This window comes from Ovis canadensis, chromosome 6, assembly GCF_042477335.2.
Source record: "Ovis canadensis isolate MfBH-ARS-UI-01 breed Bighorn chromosome 6, ARS-UI_OviCan_v2, whole genome shotgun sequence".
NCBI classification, from domain to species: domain Eukaryota; kingdom Metazoa; phylum Chordata; class Mammalia; order Artiodactyla; family Bovidae; genus Ovis; species Ovis canadensis.
The window spans coordinates 42,338,291-42,361,654 of record NC_091250.1 but is presented as its reverse complement, the minus strand read 5'-3'; the positions used below and the strand labels follow the sequence as shown (position 1 = coordinate 42,361,654).

Sequence of the window (23,364 nt, the reverse complement as noted above, 5' to 3'; positions counted from 1 at the left end):
CTAGAGCACGGTTCTCTGTTGTTTGGATCGGGATGAAATCTTGATGCACACGGCTAGTCACTAAAGCATCAAGGCCTTCCTAGAAAAACTTGTTGTGCTTACTGGCCATGCCACAGAACTCAGTGGATTGAAACAGCGGGGGCTACACACTCTAACCCTCAAAGTTCAGAAAACCCCCAAACAGCCTGACTTGCTGACCTAGCAGCCTGCCTCAGTACAGAGATTTACTGAGCATGGACTGTGTTGCACTCTGGATATATTAGATAGATATGGGCCACTGAGGGAGGAGAAGAGGGACATTTACCTGACTGTCATAGTAAAGCAAGCAAGCAAGGATGCTAACTGCTGTATAAATAGAATCATGGGGTTCTGCAGAGATGACTCAGCTCTGGGCCTCCTGGGGCAGAAGGCACCTGTGAAAGCAGAGAAGAAGCAAGAGACAGGGAAGGAAATACAGAGCAGAGCAGACAGAAGAAGGCCTGAGACGTTTTAACTTGTTGTTACGTAGCGGAAAACTAAATTTTAAACAGAAGATTGGCAAATTGCTTTATGGTTTGATCTGGAACCAGAACTACAGCTAATGGAAGACAGAAAGACTAACAGCGATCTGCAGGTAACTGTGCTGCGTTCCCAGTGTTGGGAGACAATTCTTCGTGGGTTTCTTGCATTTCTATACTTCTGTGAAGAGCTTTCGTCTCCATCTCTTCAAGGATGTTCACCTAGCATACTTGTAAGAGAGACAGTGCCTCCCGCTGGAGGCAGGGGCAGGTTTTTGTACCATGGGAATAATAGAGAGACTTTGCCCCCAGGGGAAAGTTGGTCAGGATTGCTTGCAGACCCCTTATAAAGTTGGGGGACTCCTGGGACTTCCGTGGCAGTGCAGTAGTTAGGACTTAGTGCTTTCACAGTGGTAGGCCCAGGTTCAGTTTCTGGTTGGGCAACTAAGATCCTGCAAGATGTGTGGCATCGCCAAAGAAAGGGGGGGGGGGGGATTCCTGAGCTCTGTGGACTGGGTACTCTCTACCCAGAAACAAAGATCTGTTTATCCTCCTTCGACTTGCTCAAAGCCATAGCCTGGTCAGGTGCTAGAGACAGAGGTTCCCAATTCCATGGAAAAGAGATGTCATCAAGTAATTTTGAATGTGGTGAGTTCTCCCAGACAGGATGCTGCAAGACCACATCTGGGTGGGCTTAACAGAGTTCTGAGGGGACCTCCCTGAGAACGCTGATTTAAGTGAGGTCTAGGGGAGAAGAGCAGGTTGACCCTTCTCATCTCTGCAACGTCTCTGTGACGTAGGCATGCTCATCTCCATCTTATGAGGCAGGCACTGAGGGCTGAAGAGAGAAACCACACCCACACTGTCATCAGTGGCCAAAGCTCTGGGTCCAACCAGCGCACCGTCTGTGACTTTCTTATTTTGCTACACATGGACTAAAGCAACTTGAAGAGTCTTTCACTGAGTACAGACGATATGATATCCATCAGGCTCAGCAAGTGACCAGCTAGGATTGCCATAGACACTGCATCACTAAGGAACATGCTCCTCTGTTCGGTTCAACTCCAGTTCTTTCCGCGACACAGTCTATGAAAGAATCAACATCTCCTCCAGGCTTTGCTCTGCCCTGCAGGTGGGAGGAATGAGCCCTCCCTTACTCTTTGTTCTTGTTTTAATACCTCCTGCTCTCCCCTTCTCTTGCTTTAGAATTCAGTATTAACAGAATGTTTCATATACAGAAGGCTCAAAATGTGCATTCAGCTTGAGAAACAGCAGAACATGAAATTGCCCCTGAGAAAGATGCCCGGCCTCTACCAGGAAGAGAACATTTATATCACCAGAGACGCGGAATCTATGCCAAAATGGACCTATACAGACACATCTGCTAAGATGACGTTCCCCCCAACTTAGTTGCTGGTCACTGGCCCCCAACACACTGCCCCAGCCCAGGCCCCTCTGTCTTGTCATCCCCACAAATTATTGCTCTTTGTGTAACAAGGTATTTAAGCTTTTGATCCTAATAACTCCTGGTCTTCATTTTCCTTTTGAAGACTCCCATATTCATGTAAAACAATAAATTTGTATGTTTTTTTCCTTGTTAAAAAAAAAGAGTGTGCGGAGAGTCCCCATTACCAATTGTTCTAGGAAGCAGACTAAAGAAAGCATCAGCAGAAACTACATTAGAATAAATTAGAATGTGAAGCTGGAGTCCTGAGTGCTCTTTCCTAAAATGGCCCGAAAGACCCTCGAGAGTCGTTCGGTCATTCAAGCTTTCACACTCCAGGCATGTGACGGGGGAGGGCATGCAGCTCCGCACTAGAGACACCTTGTGGAGTCAAGCGTCTCCATCGTGACAGGTCTGGGCTGTGGTGTAACTGGCGTTCTAATTCACAAGGTGAACAAAAATGTTAATCTGGAGCTGCTGCTGCTGCTAAGTCGCATCAGTCGTGTCTGACTCTGTGCGACCCCATAGACGGCAGCCCACCAGGCTCCCCTGTCCCTGGGATTCTCTAGGCAAGAACGCTGCAGTGGGCTGCCGTTTCCTTCTCCAATGCATGAAAGTGAAAAGTGAAAGGGAAGTCGCTCAGTCGTGTCTGACTCTGTGCGACCCCATGGACTGCAGCCCACCAGGCCCCCCCGTCCCTGGGATTCTCCGGGCAAGAACAGTGGAGTGCGCTGCCATTGCCTTCTCCATAATCTGGAGCAGAAGACATTAATTTTTCCTCTTTCTACTTGGGTACAAATCTTGACTGAAACAATTTTCGCTTAAAAAAAATAAAATTTAAATGTCTATGGTAAAGTATTCATTTGGTGCCACAAATGAGATGCTTTTAAATCCTTTGATCTACTCACTCCATCGTGTCCTATTCTTTGCAACCCATGGACTGTAGCCCGCCAGGCTCTTCTGTCCATGGGATTCTCCAGGCAAGAATACTGGAGTGAGTTGCCATGCCATCCTCCAGGGGATCTTCCCAATCCAGGGATCAAACCCTGGTCCCCCACATTGCAGGCAGATTCTTTACCATTTGAGCCACCAAGGTATCTATGTGCAAAGTATGAGTAATGTATAAGAAAGTTCACTGTACTGTTATTTAATTGGGAAGAGTCTAAATTTCTAATAGTGATGGGTTGATTAATTCAATTATAGTTTATCTGCATCAGGAGTTTTCAAACTTTTTGGTCTCAGGATCCCTTTAAATGGCTTAAGCCCCTGAAGAGTTTTTGTGTCTATGGGTTATTTCCATGAATATTTACTATATTAGAAATTAAAAGAAATAGTTAAACACAAAAATACACACATATTCCATTAGCTGTCAGAGTGATATCATATCATCATGTAGTCTCTGAAAAATGACACTTATACTTGGAAAGAAGGTACCAAAAAGGGAAATGATGTCCTATGATACTATGAAAAAATTTTGAGCTTGTGGACTTGAGAGGGTCTTGGGAAGCTCCCAAATTTTCTTCACCACGTCATGTGGACCCTTGATCGATACAATAGACTAGTATATCATTTCAGTCGCTCAGTCGTGTCTTCTTTGTAACCCCATGAATCGCATCACGCCAGGCCTCCCTGTCCATCACCAACTCCCGGAATTCACTCAGACTCATGTCCATCGAGTTGGTGATGCCATCCAGCCATCTCATCCTCTGTCGTCCCCTTCTCCTCCTGCCCCCAATCCCTCCCAACATCAGAGTCTTTTCCAATGAGTCAACTCTTCCCATGAGGTGGCCAAAGTACTGGAGTTTCAGCTTTAGCATCATTCCTTCCAAAGAACACCCAGAACTGATCTCTTTCAGAATGGACTGGTTGGATCTCCTTGCAGTCCAAGGGACTCTCGAGAGTCTTCTCCAACACCACAGTTCAAACGCATCAATTCTTTAGCTCTCAGCCTTCTTCACAGTCCAACTCACATCCATACATGACCAGTGGAAAAACCATAGCTGTGACTAGACGGACCTTTGTTGGCAAAGTAATGTCTCTGCTTTTCAATATGCTATCTAGGTTGGTCATAACTTTCCTTCCAAGGAGTAAGCGTCTTTTAATTTCATGGCTGCAATCACCATCTGCAGTGACTTTGGAGCCCCCCAAAATAAAGTCTGACACTGTTTCCCCATCTATTTCCCATGAAGTGATGGGACCAGATGCCATGATCTTCGTTTTCTGAATGTTGAGCTTGAAGCCAACTTTTTCACTCTCCTCTTTCACTTTCATCAAGAGGCTTTTTAGTTCAGTATATAGAGTATAGTAAATTTAAAATGTTATTGTATAAAATATTCACTGATATTGAAAATGCTGTTTTTTAAAAAGTAGATTAAAGAACAGTATAAACCATATTATACAATTTAAAACAAACATGAAAGTAATGGAAAGACACACACAGTAACGTAGCTGTAGATGGTGTATACCAGCATAGGCCTCTAGGTGATGAAAATACAGGTTATTTTTCTGTTTTCTGCATTATTTTGTAATCAAAATGTATGTAACAAAGATATGCATATTGCCCATTCACCCTTTATTTTCCTACCCAGATCTGAAAATTTCAGCTTAGTAAAGATTGATGGCAGGAGGAGAAGGGGACGACAGAGGATGAGACGGTTGGATGGCATCACCGACTCAATGGACATGAGTTTGGGTAAACTCCAGGAATTGGTGATGGACAGGGAGGCCTGGTGTGCTGCAGTCCATAGGGTCACAAAGAGTCAGACATGACTGAGTGGCTGAACTGAACTTTTAGGAAGGATCTCGACCAGCAATATCAATACGACAGGGGTTTTGCACGGCTCTACATGAGGCGTACCTCTAGACTGCCCTTACCTCTCCAAGCGTGCTCTGCAGAGGACATCCACGTCCCCTGGGAGCCTGCAGAGCCTCAGATTCTCTAGTCCCACTCCAGACCAGCTGAATCAGATCCAGATTATTTTTACTTTTTTTCGTTATTTTTTTGCTCACATCGCACAGCTTGTGGGATGTCAGTTCCCTGACCGGGGACTGAACCCAGGCCATGGCAGTGAAAGCTCAGAATCCTATCCACTAGGCCATCAGAGAACTCCCAAATCCGGATGCTTTCAGTTCAGTCGCTCAGTCGTGTCCGACTCTTTGCGACCCCATGAATCGCAGCACGCCAGGCTCCAGGTACTTTAGACCCAAGTAAATTAAGACCCACGTCATATATGTGTATAAAGTTTGAGATGCCCTAGTGGCATATTCAAACCACCTGGAAGCTTTAAAACAGGGATGGGGAGGGGCTGCACGGGGGTTTGTTTAAAGGTCTTGGGTGATCCTAACGGTAACTAGAGCTGAGAACTACCATGGAACACACAAACTCCAACCTCTGCCAGCTTCAGGGCAATGTCCCCTCCTGCCACACGGCGAGCTCCATGCCAGCCCCCAGGTCATAGAAGTGTCAGAGGGATGGTGGAACTAGATGGAGGAAAAAGGTAGATTTCAGAACAGGGATAAAATATGGCACTTCCCACGGCCCGCAGAGCTCTAAGACTGTTCGACTTGCCAGTTTGCGAAGTTATGGTCCCTTCTTTAGAAGGCCTGGGGTGTTACCAAAAAACTCACTATTGCCTTCTACAAAATGCTTTGATAGACAAGTCTGATTTTTTTAAACAGATTTTTAAATTGTGAATCAGATGGCAGGGGGGTTGTAACTGCAGACACTGTCCAGCTTTACCCAAAATTCTACTTTGCATCAGTTACCTCCTCATTCAAACCCATCTCTACAATTACCTACCCAAGTCATTCAGCAAGTTTTTGAGTGCCCGACATGGGCCAGGGACTGGCCACAATTCCTGGACTCTCCGTACCTGAACTTCTTGTGGCTTATCCATGCTTCTCCCCTCTTCTGGAAGCTCCAGGGCCTCCCCACATCCCTAGCAGCACTCACCTCCTCATTCCTGCCCTGGAGTCTCTTCCTTCACTCTCCCTCAGGGGCCCGGGTCAGGCCTCTCTTCTTCCGCTGGGTCTGCTGCCATTAGCTTGCATTCCTCCCATCTCAGCAGCACTGCCTCGGTAAGCTCTTGGTGAAGTCTGTATTTTCCGCAAGTGTGGTTTTATTTTTTCAGTTTACCTTTCCTCAAAAATGCATGCAGAGTGCTTACAGCAAAGTGCCTGGAACACAGTAAACTTTCAGTGAATGTCACCTTCTATTTCAAGGCTTGGAATAGCACACACACCTGTTAGCTGGCTTGCAGCAGGGGTTGGTTGAATTAGTGGGCTGATGGGTCACAAAGTAACAAGACTAAAGAAAGCATTGTCCTGGACATCAACTGCTTTATTTATAAGACTTTAATCCATCTCACAAGTTGCATTTAAGATGGTTTACTTCAAAGAGACACATACAGCAGTGTGACCACTTTTAATCATCATGTAATAAAACATTGCTTATGTCTTAAATGTCCCACAAAACACATCAAAGCAATTTTCAAAGAGCTTAAAGCAAATACAGAGAGCAAGGCCCAAGTCAGGAAAGGCAGCAATAGATGGTCAGACTCTACTAGTTTCCTAGAAACTGCTGAAGCAAAATGCCACAAAGTAGATGGCTTAAACCATGGAGATTTATTGTCTCATAACTCTGGAGGCTAAAAGTCCAAAGTCAAGGTGTTGGCATGACTGGTTCCCTCTGCAGGCTCTGGGGAAGAATCAACTCCATGCCTCTCTCCTGGTTTCTGGTGACTTGTCACCCGTCTTTGGCATTTCTTGCCTTTCAGATGCATCGTCCAATCTCCGCCTTCACGTTCACATGGCATTCTCTTGCGTGCATCTGTGTCCAAATTTCCCATTTATATAAAGACAATAACCTATTGGAGTAGGAACCCACCCAGTATGACCTTATCTTCATTACATCTCCCACATGCTATTTCCAAATGAAGGTCACACTCTGAGGTCCTGAAGCTTAGGGCTTCACATGAATTTTTGGAAGACACGGTTCAATCTGTAACAAACTCCTAAAACACAAGGTATAGTCGGGAACACTCCACCAGACTTCACAGCCCTTAAAACCACCGTTGCAGATTCTCAGATCAAGGGGACCTCCACGTGGTGATCCACAGGGGAGCTTTCAGAGGAAATATTCATACAAGGAATGTCTAATCCTTGTTTCAGGAGTGTTGTTTGTTTTGAAGAGGAACTGAGATGCAGATCAGGACCCTGGGGGCCACAGAAATCCCCTGAGTGCCAGTGGGGGGGGGTGGGGGAAAGTATAAAAGTTCAGCTCACCTCTCCTCCTTGGTAGGCATTTCAACAGAGGCAGTGCTTCCTGCCCGCAGATTAGCACTTTCAGACCATCGCCACCCCATCTATAAACTCTGTCTGACTCTAGGCAGCAGGGCAGGGCCCAGCTTCAACCTGTACATATTGCTGCAGTGCCCCCAGAAAGTTTCAGCAGCAATATCAGGACTTAGATGGTGAAGGGAGCTTAACACCTGCTCCCCGATTTTCCAAAGTAAGCTCTGTCATTTTCACGAATGTCAAAGGAATAGAACACCTACCCACTCTCAGCAAGCTACATATGGCTGTACACCCTCAAGTTCTTCCAAAGAGCTAGTGCCTCTGAATAGAGTGCGGTCACTCTTCCAACTTGCCAGGAGTGCTTTTACCTGATCGCCACTAGAGGGCAGGCTATTAAAACGTTCCTTTCAAACTAGAGGTTCTGCAAAAGCAAAAGCTAACTCAAGCTGACGAGCTGCACATTTAAAAGGCAGCTTTCTAGCTGGCCCTCTTGCACAGGAATTGCAACTACACAGTCAATGAAGAGCAACAGCATGCAAACTGCTACCTTGTTTGTATGCTACAATTTGCTTTTTGGAGTAGCTTTACAGAGTGAAGCCCAGGAACTAACCTGCTCTTCCTTCAGCTTTTTGGGAGTTCCTGGAAGTGAAGGGGTAAATTGCATGGCCAGGACAGGTCCTGAGGAGTTTGGTTTGGGTCAAAGGAAAACAAGATGGACTCACTCGAGCATCCCTCTCCTTGGAGGCCAAACTTACACAAGAACTACTCAGCATGAAAATCCCCCAAAGGAAGCTGTATTCAATTAACTATTCAATTAACTGTATAAGCTGTATCCCTTAACTAAGTCTTGAAAACTTTAATGTTATAAACTCTTTTGTTGCAAACTCTTCCAAAAAGAAAGGCTCAAGTTTACAGATGGCTTTGGTCCCTAAGCAGTCTGGCCTCCCTTCTCTGACCCCTGCCCCCAACCAGATACACCGGCTTTGTCTGTTGTCATGCCTAGACTTTATCATGTCACCACAATAAGGCCAAGATAGAGTATTTCCAAACACTGCATTTTCCTTCTCATTCAAAGCTTAGGCTTCCTCCTCCTCGGAAGGCATCACAAAGAAACAGCCCCCTGGCCTCCCTGGAGAGAGCTGGCCACCAACCCTGTTGGCCAGTGTTTATGGAGAAGTTCCCAGTCCTTCCTTGGAGGTCTCCACAGGATCTCCCTATAGGAGGAGGGCTTCATGGAATAAATGATAAAGGAGCTGGGGAGGGCCTTGCTAGGTCCCTGGGTTAGGGGTTCTCACTGTTCAGCCCACCAGCTTCCCAGGGCTCCGGTCCAAGCCCGCCGGAAACAGGAAACTGTGGAATTAGTGCATCCATGCCTGCTCTCCCCCTACCCCCACCCCCGCCAACCAGCACGCACAAAGCCCGGAGGAGGAAGCAAGCTGCATAAGAAGAAAAAGCCAAGCAACACTTTTCAGCACCCCCTTGAGAAAAGGGTGGCAAGGACCTGGAGCAGGAAGAAAGCTGAAAGAGAAGGAGAGGTTTATTTTTTGTGAGGAAAAAAAAAAGGAGAAAGGACAAGGAAAGGCACTTCTTTTTCAAGTGCTTCATGACATGAAATTCTACTTTTGAATTCCTGCATTCATTAAAAAAAAAAAACAACTGTATTAGATATTTCTAAATCACAGAAAGGAATGCTATTTGTGGGCAACTGGTCAAATGAGAGATAAAGACAAATCCAATAATCATCCTCCAATGTCTATCTCCCAAACTTGGAAGAAACTTCCTATAAATTCTAAGCTTTGTAGACAAAGCATCTTTTTTACTTCTGAGCTGTGACATTTCTCCTTTGTTGGCCCAGAGTTTGCTCTGAACAAAGAGATCCAATTACCTCACATGTATACATAATTTCTACAGCACAGCTAAGAAAACTCAAGAAATATGAATTGGTTATCTCCAGTTACCCCTGATAAATTTCCTTATAGCCATAATAACAAAATAACATTGTCTCAAATATCCAGACAAGTGAGCTACACTGTATCTCAAACAAGTATGGGAACACAGCGTCAAGGTCTGAGAATACTGTATGAACTTTCAATTTTTATTTTATCTTTGAAAAAAGTCTTTAGTAGTGTGCAAGACAGAAGCCTTCTGCAGAGACAGTTCACAATGAAAGGACATTTATCAATACACTGATATTTTAATCTTAAAAACTCAGGTGGGTTTTTAAGAATCCTGCTCAAAGAGACTGCTAGAAATTATTTTCCCATAAAGAGCTTGTGAAGAGCTTATTAAGATTTACCTAGGTCTATGGGTCCTAAATCTTATTGTGTGTTAAATTTTCATGGGAGTTTCTTAAAAAATATATAAGCTCTGACTCCCACTCCAGGATTGCTAGGGGCAAAGCCTGATCTGTATTCTGCCTGGTCCCCAGGTGATGGTGACCGCAGACAGTGATTTCAGAGACAGATTTCCTACATCCTCAGTTCTGCCCCATCTCTCATTAGTTTGTGTTCAGCAGCACAAAGGACCTTTCCTTCCCCAGACACAAAATGTTCCCTCTCTCTCTTTTCACTCTGAGAGAACCTGATCAGAGGGGTGCCTTGACAAGTGTCTTTCCCAGACACGGAGCAACAGTTCACCTGGAAACTTGTCAAAAATGCACATTCTCAAGCTCCACCCAAGACCCACTAAATGAGAAATTCTGGGGATGTGGCAAACCCAGTAATCTGTGTGCTAACACAGAGAGATTCCAATGCATGCTAATGTGTGATCACCACTGGATTAGAGAATTTCACAACCACAAGAGAGAATGAAGACAGATAGAACTCCATGTAAGGTAGAACCAAGTTTATTAATGACAGCCTTTATTATAACCACTCTCAAGTATATTAAAAAAAAAAAAGGGTGATTAATTAAAATTTAGAACTCGGACTTGCTGTTTGGCCTTTTACTGGATGTGCCAAAGGAAGGGAAGCTGGCCTGATTCTGAATCAACTGGTCAGGTGGAGTTCACTGGAGAATGAATGAGGTAACAAACAAGAGTGCCAACCAGAGGGCTCAAGTCTTCTCCAGGTTGGAATGACAATCAACATGGAATGACAACAATGGTGGGAACAGAGATGAAATAAAATTATCTCACAGCCAGAAGATGGAATGAACATCTCTTAACTACATTGAGACACAAAAACACACGTGCAGAGTCATACACACCTTCACTCTGGAGACTAGATTTTCAAAGCATTTTTGTCCTTTCGCTGAGCAGACGGACACGTTCATCAGCCACAGCGATGCAACATGGGGCCGCAATGGAAAACCTTGCTAAGTTTCCACAAGCTATGCTAGCTGGCTGCCCAGTTCTGTGTGGGCAAATGTGTCATCTCTGTGAGACATGCCTGCGGTTTTCCCACAGATTAAGATCTGCTCCCCGGGGTTGCTGACACCCTGGTAGACACCAGTTAGGATTAAACTCTGGGGGGCAAAACTCGTCCCCACCCCCCACCTGGAGAGGGGACAGGGCGAGCGGCAGTCTCTGCAAGTGTTTCCCACCTTATCACAGAACTCTCGGCCAATCAGCACTCCCCCTTGAGGCATCTGTGCTTCGTTGCCATGCTGTTGGTGAGTCGGCTCTGAGGACAGAAGCTGCTCTGGTCTTGCACTCTGGGTTTGTTTTTGTTGTTGTTTCATAAAAACAAACAAAAACCAGAAGGAGAAAACCATCAGAAGTTTCTGACTCTGTCAACACCATTTCAGAACTGGGTTTAATTCCATTCCCAGAGAAAGAGGGAGCCTGCAGAAGAGGCCATGACGATCGATCGACATGGTTCAGACACAGGCCACAGACGCCCCTGTGACGCCCTGCTGGTCCCTTCCCAGACGGGGGGCGGGACACACCACTCCAGGCTGCAGACCCACGAAGTAAATCCTGACAGAAGAACATTTATAAAGGCTTGTAGGAATAGACGAAATGAAAAGGAGCTGGTGGATTCAGATTCACAGGTCATGCAGAGAGATTATATAAAAAATTAATATTCGAGCTGAGTAGAAAAAAAACCCTAAAATTTAAGAGAAACTGTATCATAGCTTTCACTTCTGGAAGACAAAAAAAGGGGGGCCCACAACAAAACAAAACCCTAGAGTATTCCAGAGTTTCAAAAAGAAACCCCAAAACTAATTTGGAGGGCTGCAGCATTCACTACCTCTTCGTTAACCTCATTTTCTCCTTGGATTTCATTGATAAATAAAGCTCAGGCCTACTTACAGAAAAGATCTGTCCTGCTAGAATTCAGCATCGTGAAATGTTCCAAAGCCCCTGCTCAGCACGCAAGGAATACACAACTTCTACGAGGACACACGCCGGGAGAGACCAGAAGAGTCCACCCAAGCTCCTTGTCAAATGCAGTCACAAAATGGGAACCCAAAGGCAAGCTGTTCTCTTCCTGGGATGATGGTTGTTAACAGTTCCTTGAAACGTACAGTGAAGGGATGCTGAAAACACACCCCTCCCAGGTAAGGGGCTACCTGTCAGAAATAACACACTTCCTCAGGCCGTAGCACAGAAGACAGCCTTCCCATCACTGAAGCAGGAACAACGCTTCCACAAACTTAGTACATCTGGCTCCCCCACCCTTCCTTTTTTTTCATTTGGTAAGTATCCAACCTTCCAGAAATTCATGGCTACAGTAGAGATTCATGGCGCAAAGACTTTCATACTGGTTATTTTTTAATTCTGTCAGTGAGCAGCATTTCCCAGTTTTACCCCCCACCAAAACTAAGTTCTTGGCAGCTCCATCAGTTGGGATTGCGGGATGCCTCTGAGGTCAGAGTCCGTGCAGCATGGGTGTCAGGTGGGCGCACTGGAGGGTCAGGAAGGCTGGGTCTGTCCAGTGTCTGGAAGTGGCTGTGGCAGGCGCTTTACCAGCTAGCCCTGACAGCCTCGATATCACTCACCAGGTTCTGGGCCAGGCAGATTCCGAAGATCTGAGAAAGGGAGGGATGGCGTCAGATGGCGGAAAGTTTAGGCTTTTTCTTTCGGCTACTGAATCTCATTTTTTAAAATACAAATTTATTTAATTGGAGGTTAATTACTTTACAATATTGTATTGGTTTTGCCATACATCAACATGAATCCGCCACAGGTATACACCTGTTCCCCATCCTGAACTCCCCTCCCTCCTACCTCCCTGTACCATCCCTCTGGGTGGTACCAGCCCCAAGTATCCAGTATCATGCATCGAACCTGGACTGGCGATTCGTTTCTTATATGATATTATGCATGTTTCAATGCCATTCTCCCAAATCATCCCACCCTCTTCCTCTCCCACAGAGTCCAAAAGACTGTTCTATACATCTGTGTCTCTTTTACTGTCTCACATACAGGGTTATCATTGCCATCTTTCTAAATTCCATATATATGCGTTAGTATACTGTATTGGTGTTTTTCTTTCTGGCTTACTTCACTCTGTATAATTGGCTCCAGTTTCATCCACCTCATTAGAACGGATTCAAATGAATTCTTTTTAATGGCTGAGTAATACTCCATTGTGTATATGTACCACAGCTTTCTTATCCATTCATCTGCTGATGGACATCTAGGTTGCTTCCATGTCCTGGCTATTGTAAACAGTGCTGCGATGAACACTGGGGTACACGCGTCTCTTTCAATTCTGGTTTTCTCGGTGTGTATGCCCAGCAGTGGGATCAAAATTGAGATAGAATTCATATCCCACAGAATTCATCCTTTTAAAGTGTACAATGTAGTGATTCTCAGCACATTCATGAAAATGTGCGACCATCACACTATCTGAATCCAGAACACTTTCATTATCCCCCAAAGGAATTCTGTACCCTGGGACAGTCAGCCCACCGTCCCCCTCATCCTGGCAGTCCTAGAAATCACTATTTTCTGTCTCTGTGGATCTGCTTATTTTGGACATACAAATAGAATCCTATAATACACAGCCTTTCTGTTGGTCTGCTTTCATGGAGTGAAACGTCTTCAAAGTTCATCCATGTTGCAACAGTAGCTTGATTATTTTGATGGCTGAATAATATTCCATTATATGGACAAACTTCATTTTGTTTATCCATTCATCAGATGACGGACATGTGGATGGTTTCCACTTTTCGGCTATTGCAAATAATGCTGCTATGAACACCGATGTACAAGTTTTTGGGTAAACATGCTTTCAGTACTTTGGGGCACATACATACCTAGGAGCCGAATTGCTGAGTCATATGGTTACTCTAATTTTCTCATGAACTAGCAAATTGTTTTCCAAAGATACTGTGTCCATTTCATTCCCTTTAGTGATGTTTGAGGGTTCCAATTTCTCTACATCCTAACCAGTTCTTTTTAATGTCTGTCTTTATCATAGCCAACCTAATATGTGTGAAGTGGTATCTCATTGTGGTTCTGAATTTCTCTAATAATTAACGATGTCATTACAAAGAGCTAATGTGTATCTTCTTCAGAGTAATGTCTATTCAAATCCTTTGCTCACCTTTAAATTGGCTTTGTCTTTTTTTTTTTAATAGTTGAGTAGTTCTTTATATATTCTATACACAGGACCCTGAACAGATGCACTGATATGCAAAATTTTTTTCTCCCATTTTGTGGGCTTTCTTTTCACTTTCTTAATTGTATCCTTTTCAGCACAGAAGTTTTTAATTTTGATGAAGTCCAATTTATCCACTCTTTTTGGTTGCTTGTGCTTTTAGCATCCTATCTAAGAAAACACTTGTCTAATTCAAGATCACAAAGATTTACACCTATACTTTCTTCTAAAACTTTTATAGCTTTACCTTTTACATTTAGGTATTTGATCAGTTCTGAGTTAATTTTTATATGTGATTAGGGATCCAAATGTAGTCTTTTGTATAAACAACCCAGCACCATTTGCTGAAAAGACCATTCTTTCCCCATTGAATGGTCTTGGTTCTCTGGTCAAAAAAAGTCAGCTGACCATAGACTAGAGGTTTTTTTTTTTTAACTTTCAGTTCCATTCCACTAAACTATATGTCCAACCATACGCCAGTATACACTATCTTGATTACTGTAGCTCTGTCATAAGTTTTGAATTGGGAAGTATAAATTCTCCAACCTTGTGCTTTTTACGCATATACACCCGTGGTGGATTCATGTCAATGTATGGCAAAACCAATACGGTATTGTAAAGTAAAATAAAGTAAAAATAAAAATTTTTTTTAAAAAAAGTGTGCTTTGTTATTCTGGGTCCCTTGAATTTCCACATGAATTGTAGGATCAGCTTGTCCCTTTCTGCTAATAAGCCAGTTGTCATTTTGGCAGAGGCTGCACTGAATCTTGTAGATCAACTTGGAGAGTATTGCCACCTTCACAATATTAAATCTTCCAATCTGTGACAATGGATGACGTTCCATTTATTCAGGTCTTCTTTAATTTCTTTCAATCATTGTGCCTCATTTGTGACCCTCTCTGTTGAAAGTATCACATCTCCACAAAAAGAAAAACCCAGTTCTTGGGGCTTCCCAGGAGGAAAAGTGGGTGCTCCCTTTCCTTCCCAGCACTTTGGAAAGATGATCCAGAGAGAGAAAGGAGCACAGAGTGTCTGAGAAACTCCAAAAAGCCTTAGCCTGGGCCACTGGGCAAGGCTCTCCATCTGACCATTCCTGTCTGATCAGCTGTCACAATGCCACATCACTAACCCCATGGAAACGCTGGAAAGCCAGTAGGCAATTAGTGACCCCAGCAATTTTTCCATCTTGTAAAGGAAGAACAGTTCCCTAAAGTCTTTCAGGATGGTAGCATCTAACATCACAGCCTTAACAAAATACAAACCAAATAGAGTTGAGGTGTGTTCCCCAGCCCTCTGAGGTGTCTTAACAACTGTGATGTGCAGGGACTAGAGCAAAGCCCCTGTCCTGGTGAGGGCTCCCCCAGGGCACCATCTCCGGGACAGCCACCTTACCTGCAGCAAGGCAATGCCTATGAAAATGCCAGCCACAATGGTTAGGTTGTCCTGCAACCACTTCTCAAACTGGGGCACACAGCCTTTCGTGTAGATTACGATCTGCTGATCAACTTCCTTCACAGAGGAAAGGAGAGCACAGCGTCACCACGCGAACTCAAAAGCTCCTCCAACACCCTTCATGCTAAGCGACAAGATGGGATTCCACTTACTGGTTTTTGCCTGGCATCATAGCCACACTGAGTGTTGATGACATCTTCCTGGTGGAGAAAAGAAAGAGAAAACTGAAACTCACTCTTGTCAGACAGAAAGTCCATCCACGGTCAGCAGACGATCCCTGCTAAATGTTGGTTACAAAATGTTTATTTGGGCACACAGACGTCCCAGGCACCATGTTAAACACTTTCACACAAAATTCCATAGAATTATTATAACCATCCTCAGGAGGTATTAAATATTCCTTCCTTTCCAAATGAGGAAAACTGAGACTCAGGAAATATCAGAAAGACTAGCAATTCCATTATGTGGGAGTCTCTGAACTCAAAGTTGATAACCTCAAGAAGCTTATGGGTTTAGGGAACTGGAGACAGACAAAAACCACGGTTAAAAGTTTCTTCTAGTGACTTTCATAATGATTGTCTCCACTTATGCTCTCCAGTGGGGAATTCTATTTTTGAATCTATATACTAGTATACTTGCTTCTCTGGTGGCTCAGACAGTAAAGAATCTACCTGCAATGCAGGAGACCAAGGGTTGATCCCTGAGACAGGAAGATTCCCTGGAGAAGGGAATGTCAGCTCACTCCATTTTTCCAGGCTATTCTTGCCGGGAAAATTCCATGGACAGAGAAGCTTGGCGGGCTACAGTCCATGGGGTCACAAGTGTCAAACATGACCAAGTGTCTAAGATACAATACATACACTTGTGTATTGTTTAAATGGTTTTTCCACGAGAACAAGTAATTCTGATAATTAAAAGCAATGCCCTGACCACACGTGTGTGGATAGGCGCTCCGACACCTCACAGGCCTGAGAAGAGATGTGGGTTCTGCTGTTTCAGGTTTGTTTATGCGTCTCCTCGGCAGGGCATGCGGTGGATTTTACTAGCTTAGCATTTATGGAATGCGACATCTCGTCCCAAAGGATCTGCAATTGAAAGGTGGGGGTGGCATCTTCTGAGAATCTTCAGAATTCTGCTGGAATATTCACTCAGGGCAGAGGCAGGAGACAGACAGAGTGCAGCTGTGCCTGCTGCCTGGGCGGGCGGGCGCCCTGGGCTCTGTGCTGGGTGCGCTCTTGCCTCCCAGTCCTCCCAGGGGAAAGGAGAAGTGAGCTGGTGAGGAAGGCTGGCTTTCCAGGGGAGGGTCCAGAGCGCAGTCCTCATCGATTCTCAGTCTCCTTCAGACAAAGAGAACAGCCCAGGCTGAGCCTAGGGAAGTTCTCCTTTGCTACCTGAGACCACTGTCCCCTTCTCTCTCTTTTTTCATTTTTTAAATTGAAGGATAGTTGATTTACAATATTATATTAGCTTCAGGGGCATAGCATAATAATTCAGTGTTTTTACAGATGAGCAATGGCCCCTTTTAAAGAGCCCCGCACCACCCACCTTGCAGGGGAGAACCAGCCACTGAAATCAGCACTCATGTGGCCCTGTCCCTTGTAGGGAAGGGTGGGTCTGGGGGAAGACACCGGGGGGTTGACCGGTCAGAGAGAGGCTGAGGAGCAAGGAAAGGCCAAGGGCACCTTCTCTCTCACATTTACTGTTCTAACCTTCAATTCTGGCTTTTATATACAGCTGGGGAGCTGCACTTTAAGCCATACTATGTATCAGACTTCCCTGATGGCTCAGACAAAAGAATCTGCCTGCAATGAGGGAGGTCTGGGTTCAATCCCTGGGCTGGGAAGATCTCCTGGGGAAGGGAATGGCAACCCACTCCAGTATCCTTGCGTGGAGAATTCCATGGATCGAGGAGCCTGGGGGGCTACAGTCCATGGGGTTGCAGAGTCTGACTAGACTGGGACACATTCACCATACCAGACAAATAATTTGACTCAAAATACAATCAAACCCACAGTAAAGAGGGTGGCTTGTGGACAGGTTTTATAATTTTTCCTAAAATACAAACTGCAGTGACTGTCACCATTCTGGCCAAGAGTGTGGGCAGCCACAGTCTTCCTGCAGTGGTCTCGTGCTCGCTTGTCTCAGACTCCTCTCCTATTCCTAGGACTGCTTCAGAGCTGAGTCAGCAAGAAAAGGGTTACTAACCCCAAGCAACGCAGTGCTTCCGTACAAGCCCATCCTTCTCGTGAGGAAGGAATACAGGCAATATGGGCAGCTGCCTGAGTTTAGGCTCGGCCCCATTGCTCGCCAGCAGTGCGAACCTGGGAAAGCTACTTAAACTCCATGGGCCTTGATTTCACCTGAAAAGGGAAGATAATGGTAGTATCTGCCAGCGGGAAAGTTCCAAAGTGAAATGAGCCAACACGCACACAGGCTTAGAACAGGAACCAGCATGCACCACTAAATTAATGTTGGGCATGAGTTGAACACGACTGAGCAACTAACACATATATATATATAGATATATATATAGATATATATATATATATATATGATTACTCCTATTGAGATGATCTGAGCTCTAACGCCCCACCCCCTGCAAGAGGAGTTACAATTAGGAATAGGTGGGTACGAAGAGGTTTCCAGAAAAAAAAGAAACCGCTCATCCCATACACACTGTCGGTGTGACGCGCGGCCAGCGGGTTTCTGGCAGTCACTTACCGCGGGGTCTTTAGTACAGCAGGAGAAGGGCACGCCGCATCGCTCTCGACTTGCATTGGAATCTGTGCAATTGAAGTAAATATTTAGGTTCCAATCATCAGCTCCAAAAGCCCCACAGCACTGCCACTAGAGCAAACAGGAGAGAATTAGAACATCTCAACTTGGCGGCGACCAGGTGCCTACGCTCCACCTGGCAGAATGACCCACACCCAGCTTCTGCCAGCTCTAACCTTCTCTCTGGCCCAGAATTTTACTTTTAAACCAAGATGAACCTAAAGGGCCACCGTAAAAGCTTCTGAGTTAAGGCTGAAGGTGTGTAGTATAAGTCTGTGCTGGTGATGACCAAAAAAGCCACAGGACCCATGGTGGGAGGTGGAGAAAGGGCAGGGAAGGATTGTACAAGCAGGGCCCAGTCAGAGCAAAGTCTGTTTGGTTCAAGTCCATGAAGGAACACTCTAGAAGGACAGCAAGCAGCAGCAGTGTCTGAAGGAGGCAACTGGGGTTGTGGTAGGAGATCCATGGGTTTACTTCTTTTTAAAATTTCCATCTCTACACAGTTTTTATCTATTTTACTGAGATAGAATCGACATACAATAAAACGCACATATTTAAAGTGTATAACTTGGTACGTTTTCACATACTTATACATCATAAAAGCATCATTGCAAGCAAGATAGTGAACATATCCATTACCACCCCCCAAGTTTGAAAGGCATACTTTTTCTTCTGCATCTGTTTCTATTCTGAATTTTTAAAAACAAGAGCATGGATTTAGATTTTCAACCTAAAAACTGCAATCAGTTAAAATATAATAAAACAAGCTGTTAAATTCAGTGAGTCTTAAGGCTAGATTCCAGGGAGGCTCCATCAAAAGTCCCTCTGACACTCCCCCATGCTGGCCCAGTTCGACTTCTCTGAGTTAAATAAACATCAAGCCTTGACCATCGTAAGGGTTTCAAGATCAATAGCTACTTCAAATTATTAAAATCCAAGAGAGAAAAGTGAAATCACATGAAATAACAGAATTCCAATATAAAGCAGACAGCATTTCAAGAGAACGTGTATCCGCATGTTCTTCCAGCTCATTGGATCCTCCGAAGGCTTGGGTTGTACATCTCCAGTTGGCCTACAAAGCTCCATCAGATCTGTCATGCAAACTAGTCAGCAATAATACTTGGCAAGGTGTGAGCTTGCATCCATTATGACCCAACAAAACAGTCAAGTCTGCTGAGGAAATGAATCAGGGCTTAATTTCACACCTGAGGGACAGCAGGCTCCGGGACAGTCATTGCATCATAAAACAAAACCAGCACAATTCAGCTCACTTCTGAGTGCCTATCAGGGCAGGGGGCCTCCCCCACGGCAAGCGCCAACACAGCCCTCTCCTCCCTTTATCAAAGGGATCCAGCTCACTCTGGAAAACCAGCCAGCCAAGAGACAACCACTGGCCCACCGAGTTTCTGTCTGGCCTCCAGTTCCACCACATACACGACACATACATGAATGTCAATGGACACAGCTGATCAGGTCTGCTCTGCCTATCTAGCTTTTCAGTGCATGCAGGTAAAGGCTGTCAGTTTGCAGGACAATAACACCTGAAGCCTAATATAAACCTGTGTACCTCTTATTAGTGTCAGAATGTCCCCATGAGTTAAACAGTGGCTACTATTATTTCCATTTTACTCTTAGGGAAACAGCTCAAGGTCCTTTTAGCCCAAGGTCCCTTAGCTGATGCGATTTTGGCACTTGCTGTGTGTCTTCTGGTTCCCTGTTTATACCATGTTGCATTTTGAGTGGAACAGGGCACCTGCCGCCTCATTTGCACCACAGAGGCCACCGTCTCACAGACACGTTGAGAAACTAGAATGGGAGGCAGCTCTACTCTATAGATTACTCACTCGTGACAAGTCACCAAGGCTTAGAAGTTTCTCAGTTTTCAGTTTCAGGTATTCGGATAGGCATAATTTTAGGAACTTGGTGGATAAATATTCTATCGCTAAGTACATTATTATGAGATATGAAGCATGGGGAATGACCAGGAAGGGGACCAAGAATAGAAAAAATCCACATTTAACCTCCCCTCCGCCAAAAGAGAGGGTAAACCTATAGCAAAACAAGAGTCTTCAAATGTTGACAGGAGTGAGCACCCTTGATGATAGCCTCTTTGCCTAAGAGTTTTCTTCCTTGTTCTTAGTAGAAACTGAATAAGTGAAAAATCAGACATTTCCCATTAGAATACAAATCATGTAAGTTATACAGCAAGTTAGAAAACAAGCGAACAAATAAAAAAAAAAACATGCAGAAGAGTCAGAGGTAGGTTGCAACTGGCAGACGCAGAAGCCAGGAGGAACATTCATTGGGTTCATCCTTCCAAGAAGGCTTTCAACCTGAAAATAAGCCACATTTAAACTTACATATTCCTGGGTGAAGTCTATGAGGTTCTGCAAATCTATGTCATCCCTGTATGCTCTGATGTTGTTGTTTATAAAGAAATACAGCTGGTCTTTGATCCAGTCTTTGAAAACAAATGCCAGAACCCCAGCAGTGAGCTCCAGGAAGAAAATAATTCCCAGGAACACAGAAAACTAAAACAAAAGACACAGAGAGAACAGTTATAAGTGCTATTTTTGGTCATATATAGTTAAATGGTTTCTTCTAAAAAGGTTTGTAATTATACTGGGTTATTACCCATGCCCAAAGCAGATAACCTTCAATTTCTTAAGATTCATTAATAGAGTATTACACTCCAAAAAAGAATTTCTAAAAATCATTTCATAATCACATTTTTGGGGCTCTGGTGTTCCATTTTGGTAATTAACCAACAAAGCCCATAAGCAAATATGGATAATAGGAATTTCTCATTAGACCCACATTAACACCTAATGAGTTTCTCCTGATTAATGCACTTGTCAGACGCTTGAACGATGACCTGCCCCTACCTCTGGTAAGCTTTTGTAATGTTGAAAGATAAATTATCCCAATTTTTTTAAGACTGTCTGTCATTTGCTACTGTGGCCTTGATTCTGGATGCAATATATTCCTTTTCTGGATTCAGGACATCATTTTTTTAATTCCCCTTTGCACCTGCTACTAGGGTAAAAGAGGAGATGTGTTCATCTTAGATGAAGAGGTCAAAGAGGAAGTTGGTGGGGAGTAGGGGGTCGGGAGGAGGTAAGCTGTGACACGAACAAAATTTCCCATCATGAAAATAAAATGAAACCACTGGCTTGAGCACTTTCTTGGGAATGCGAGCCATGCCAGCCTTCCCTTGTGAAGCACCAGGCTCGTGATATTTTAAATAACATCAACACACAGCCAGAGGAAGACTTCCGGCTGACGTAGACAATAAGAATTTAAGAGGAAGGCTGGAGACCACAGGATACACGGTCATTGCCCATAAATCTGGAGAAATTTCCCTTTCATCTAAAACACCCAGAAGTGCCTCATCTTAGTCATATCTAAATCCCGCTCACGCCCATGCTTCTTTCCGCCTCTTCCCACCCCCACATTCTCACCCTTTGCAAACTATTTCACTCAAACGGATTATGAGAAATGAAGCTGTAAAGGACCAGAGGGTAAACTTCTGGTGACAAGGAAAGAGAGGGTAACACTGGGGCCACCCGTTCTGCTGGGCTCCTGCCACTCACTGAGTGGCTAAGGGGCAAAGGCGCAAAAGCTGCCGCTGTGTCTGCATTCAGCGAGCAGACAGCAAGGCGCTCAGGAGAGGAAAACACACTGGCGAGGGGTGCAAAGACAGTGTCGTAATTTGCTTACAAAAATTAAAAAAAAATGCTTTTTTAAATTTAACAAACATCTACTGAATGGCCCCCGAGAGCGCAGGCCCTGGCCTGGGTGGGCCTTGCAGAGTCAAGGGCAGGTAGGACCACAGCCCTGCCCCCAAAGAGCCCACAGTCTTCTGTGATTGGGGTTGGGGGTCGCAGAGGACCGTGGGGCCAGGTCTTTCCACATTAGACAGTGTTTATCCAAAATGCTTGGAGGAGGGGCAAGAGGGAGGGGATGGAGGGTTTCAAAGGAAGAAAGAAGGGCCTGCCAAAGTCTAGGACCCCACGGTTTAGGCCACAGTTCTAGGCCTTCTAGCTCAGCCCCTCAGGTTCCACAGAGCTCCTGGCTATCGGTCCTTGGTGAGTTCACCAGAAAAGGAATCTAAACAGCTCTTAACAGTCGTCAGTAGTACCAATAATTTCAAAGTAAGCTTTCCTCAATCTAGAAAAAAGAGAGGAAAAAAATCCATCACTTTTTCACACAGTGCCTACCCCACCACATAAAACGACTCCCTCCTTTATCGGGGAGTACTCTACACATGTAAATATAACAGATAACACACTATAGGGATGAGAAAAACCATAGCTGGTGCACAGGTGTGTACAGGCAAACCAGAGGCCATGCAAAGGTATTAATCAGATGTCTGTCCTTGCCTCCATCATAGAGGTAAGCTCACTTTCCAGTCACTCTGGTATGCTTTCCCATAATGAATCACATTGTACATAATCAGAAATTGAGTCCAAATAAAATTCTCAAGTATTTGGCAGAAATCTGCCTCCCTCAGATGCCGTGAGCTAATTTCCCCCATTTCCTATGGGGCAGAGACTGACGCACAGGCTTCATCTCAGGGCCTCAGTCAACCAGGAAGCTCCACTCCCAGCTCCTGGATTTCCCTCAGCAGTTCTCTTAGCCTTCTGGCATCCAACCTTTGAGGCTGTTTGGAGCTGTGTTGATATTTACTTCCTACTTCTGTCACAGCTCCCGCTCAAAGCATATTCTAGGCCAGTTTTGATTGTACTAAGTGGAGAGAGAGGGCATTTAAAATATTCTCCAAGTCTTAAAAAAAAAAAACAAAAAACAAGAAACTACACAATTCTTTTCATTTTCAATGTGGGACTTCGTAAATTCAGATGCTAATCTAGAGAAGTGTATGTATTTCTGTCCGTTCAGTTAACTCTAGTGTCTTCAACTACAAAAATCATCACATCTACTAAAGATACAACCCTTATAAAGTAAACCATATGCAAGTAAATCACATTAAAGGGGAAAAGGAGACGAACACTGATAAAACAGTGGCCAGCAGTAAGTATGATCTGAGGCCACTGAGGCTATAGAAAAGCTGAGTGAGGTGAGCTCAAATATTTAGAATTATCTCATGTCAAGAAGACTGGTGGGTTGGTAGGTCACAATCAGGGACAAAACTCTCCTGAGGACGCCAGATATGAAGACTAGGTGGGGAATAAAGTGTGTGTGTGTGAAACTATTTGCAACATGTGGTTGTGCTGTGATTAGTCGCTCAGTTCACGTCTGACTGTCTGCGACCCCATGGATTGTAGCCCGCCAGGTCCTTCTGTCCACAGGGATTCTCCAGCCAAGAATACTAGAGTGGGTTGCCATTTCC

General features: G+C 44.6%; 1 protein-coding gene across 1 annotated transcript in view; it reads right to left on the bottom strand.

The window, feature by feature from the left end:
• Positions 1-10,065: 10,065 nt before the first annotated feature.
• TSPAN5 (tetraspanin 5) overlaps positions 10,066-23,364 on the bottom strand; it is a 183,407-nt gene continuing 170,108 nt past the window's right edge. The window contains exons 4-8 of the mRNA XM_069592986.1: positions 20,375-20,545; positions 17,961-18,086; positions 15,392-15,439; positions 15,180-15,296; positions 10,066-12,210 (exon numbers count right to left, since the gene is read on the bottom strand). Of these exons, the coding sequence (XP_069449087.1) occupies positions 12,145-12,210; positions 15,180-15,296; positions 15,392-15,439; positions 17,961-18,086; positions 20,375-20,545 (528 nt within the window). The 3' untranslated portion in view covers positions 10,066-12,144. The remainder of the gene's footprint in view (positions 12,211-15,179; positions 15,297-15,391; positions 15,440-17,960; positions 18,087-20,374; positions 20,546-23,364) is intronic.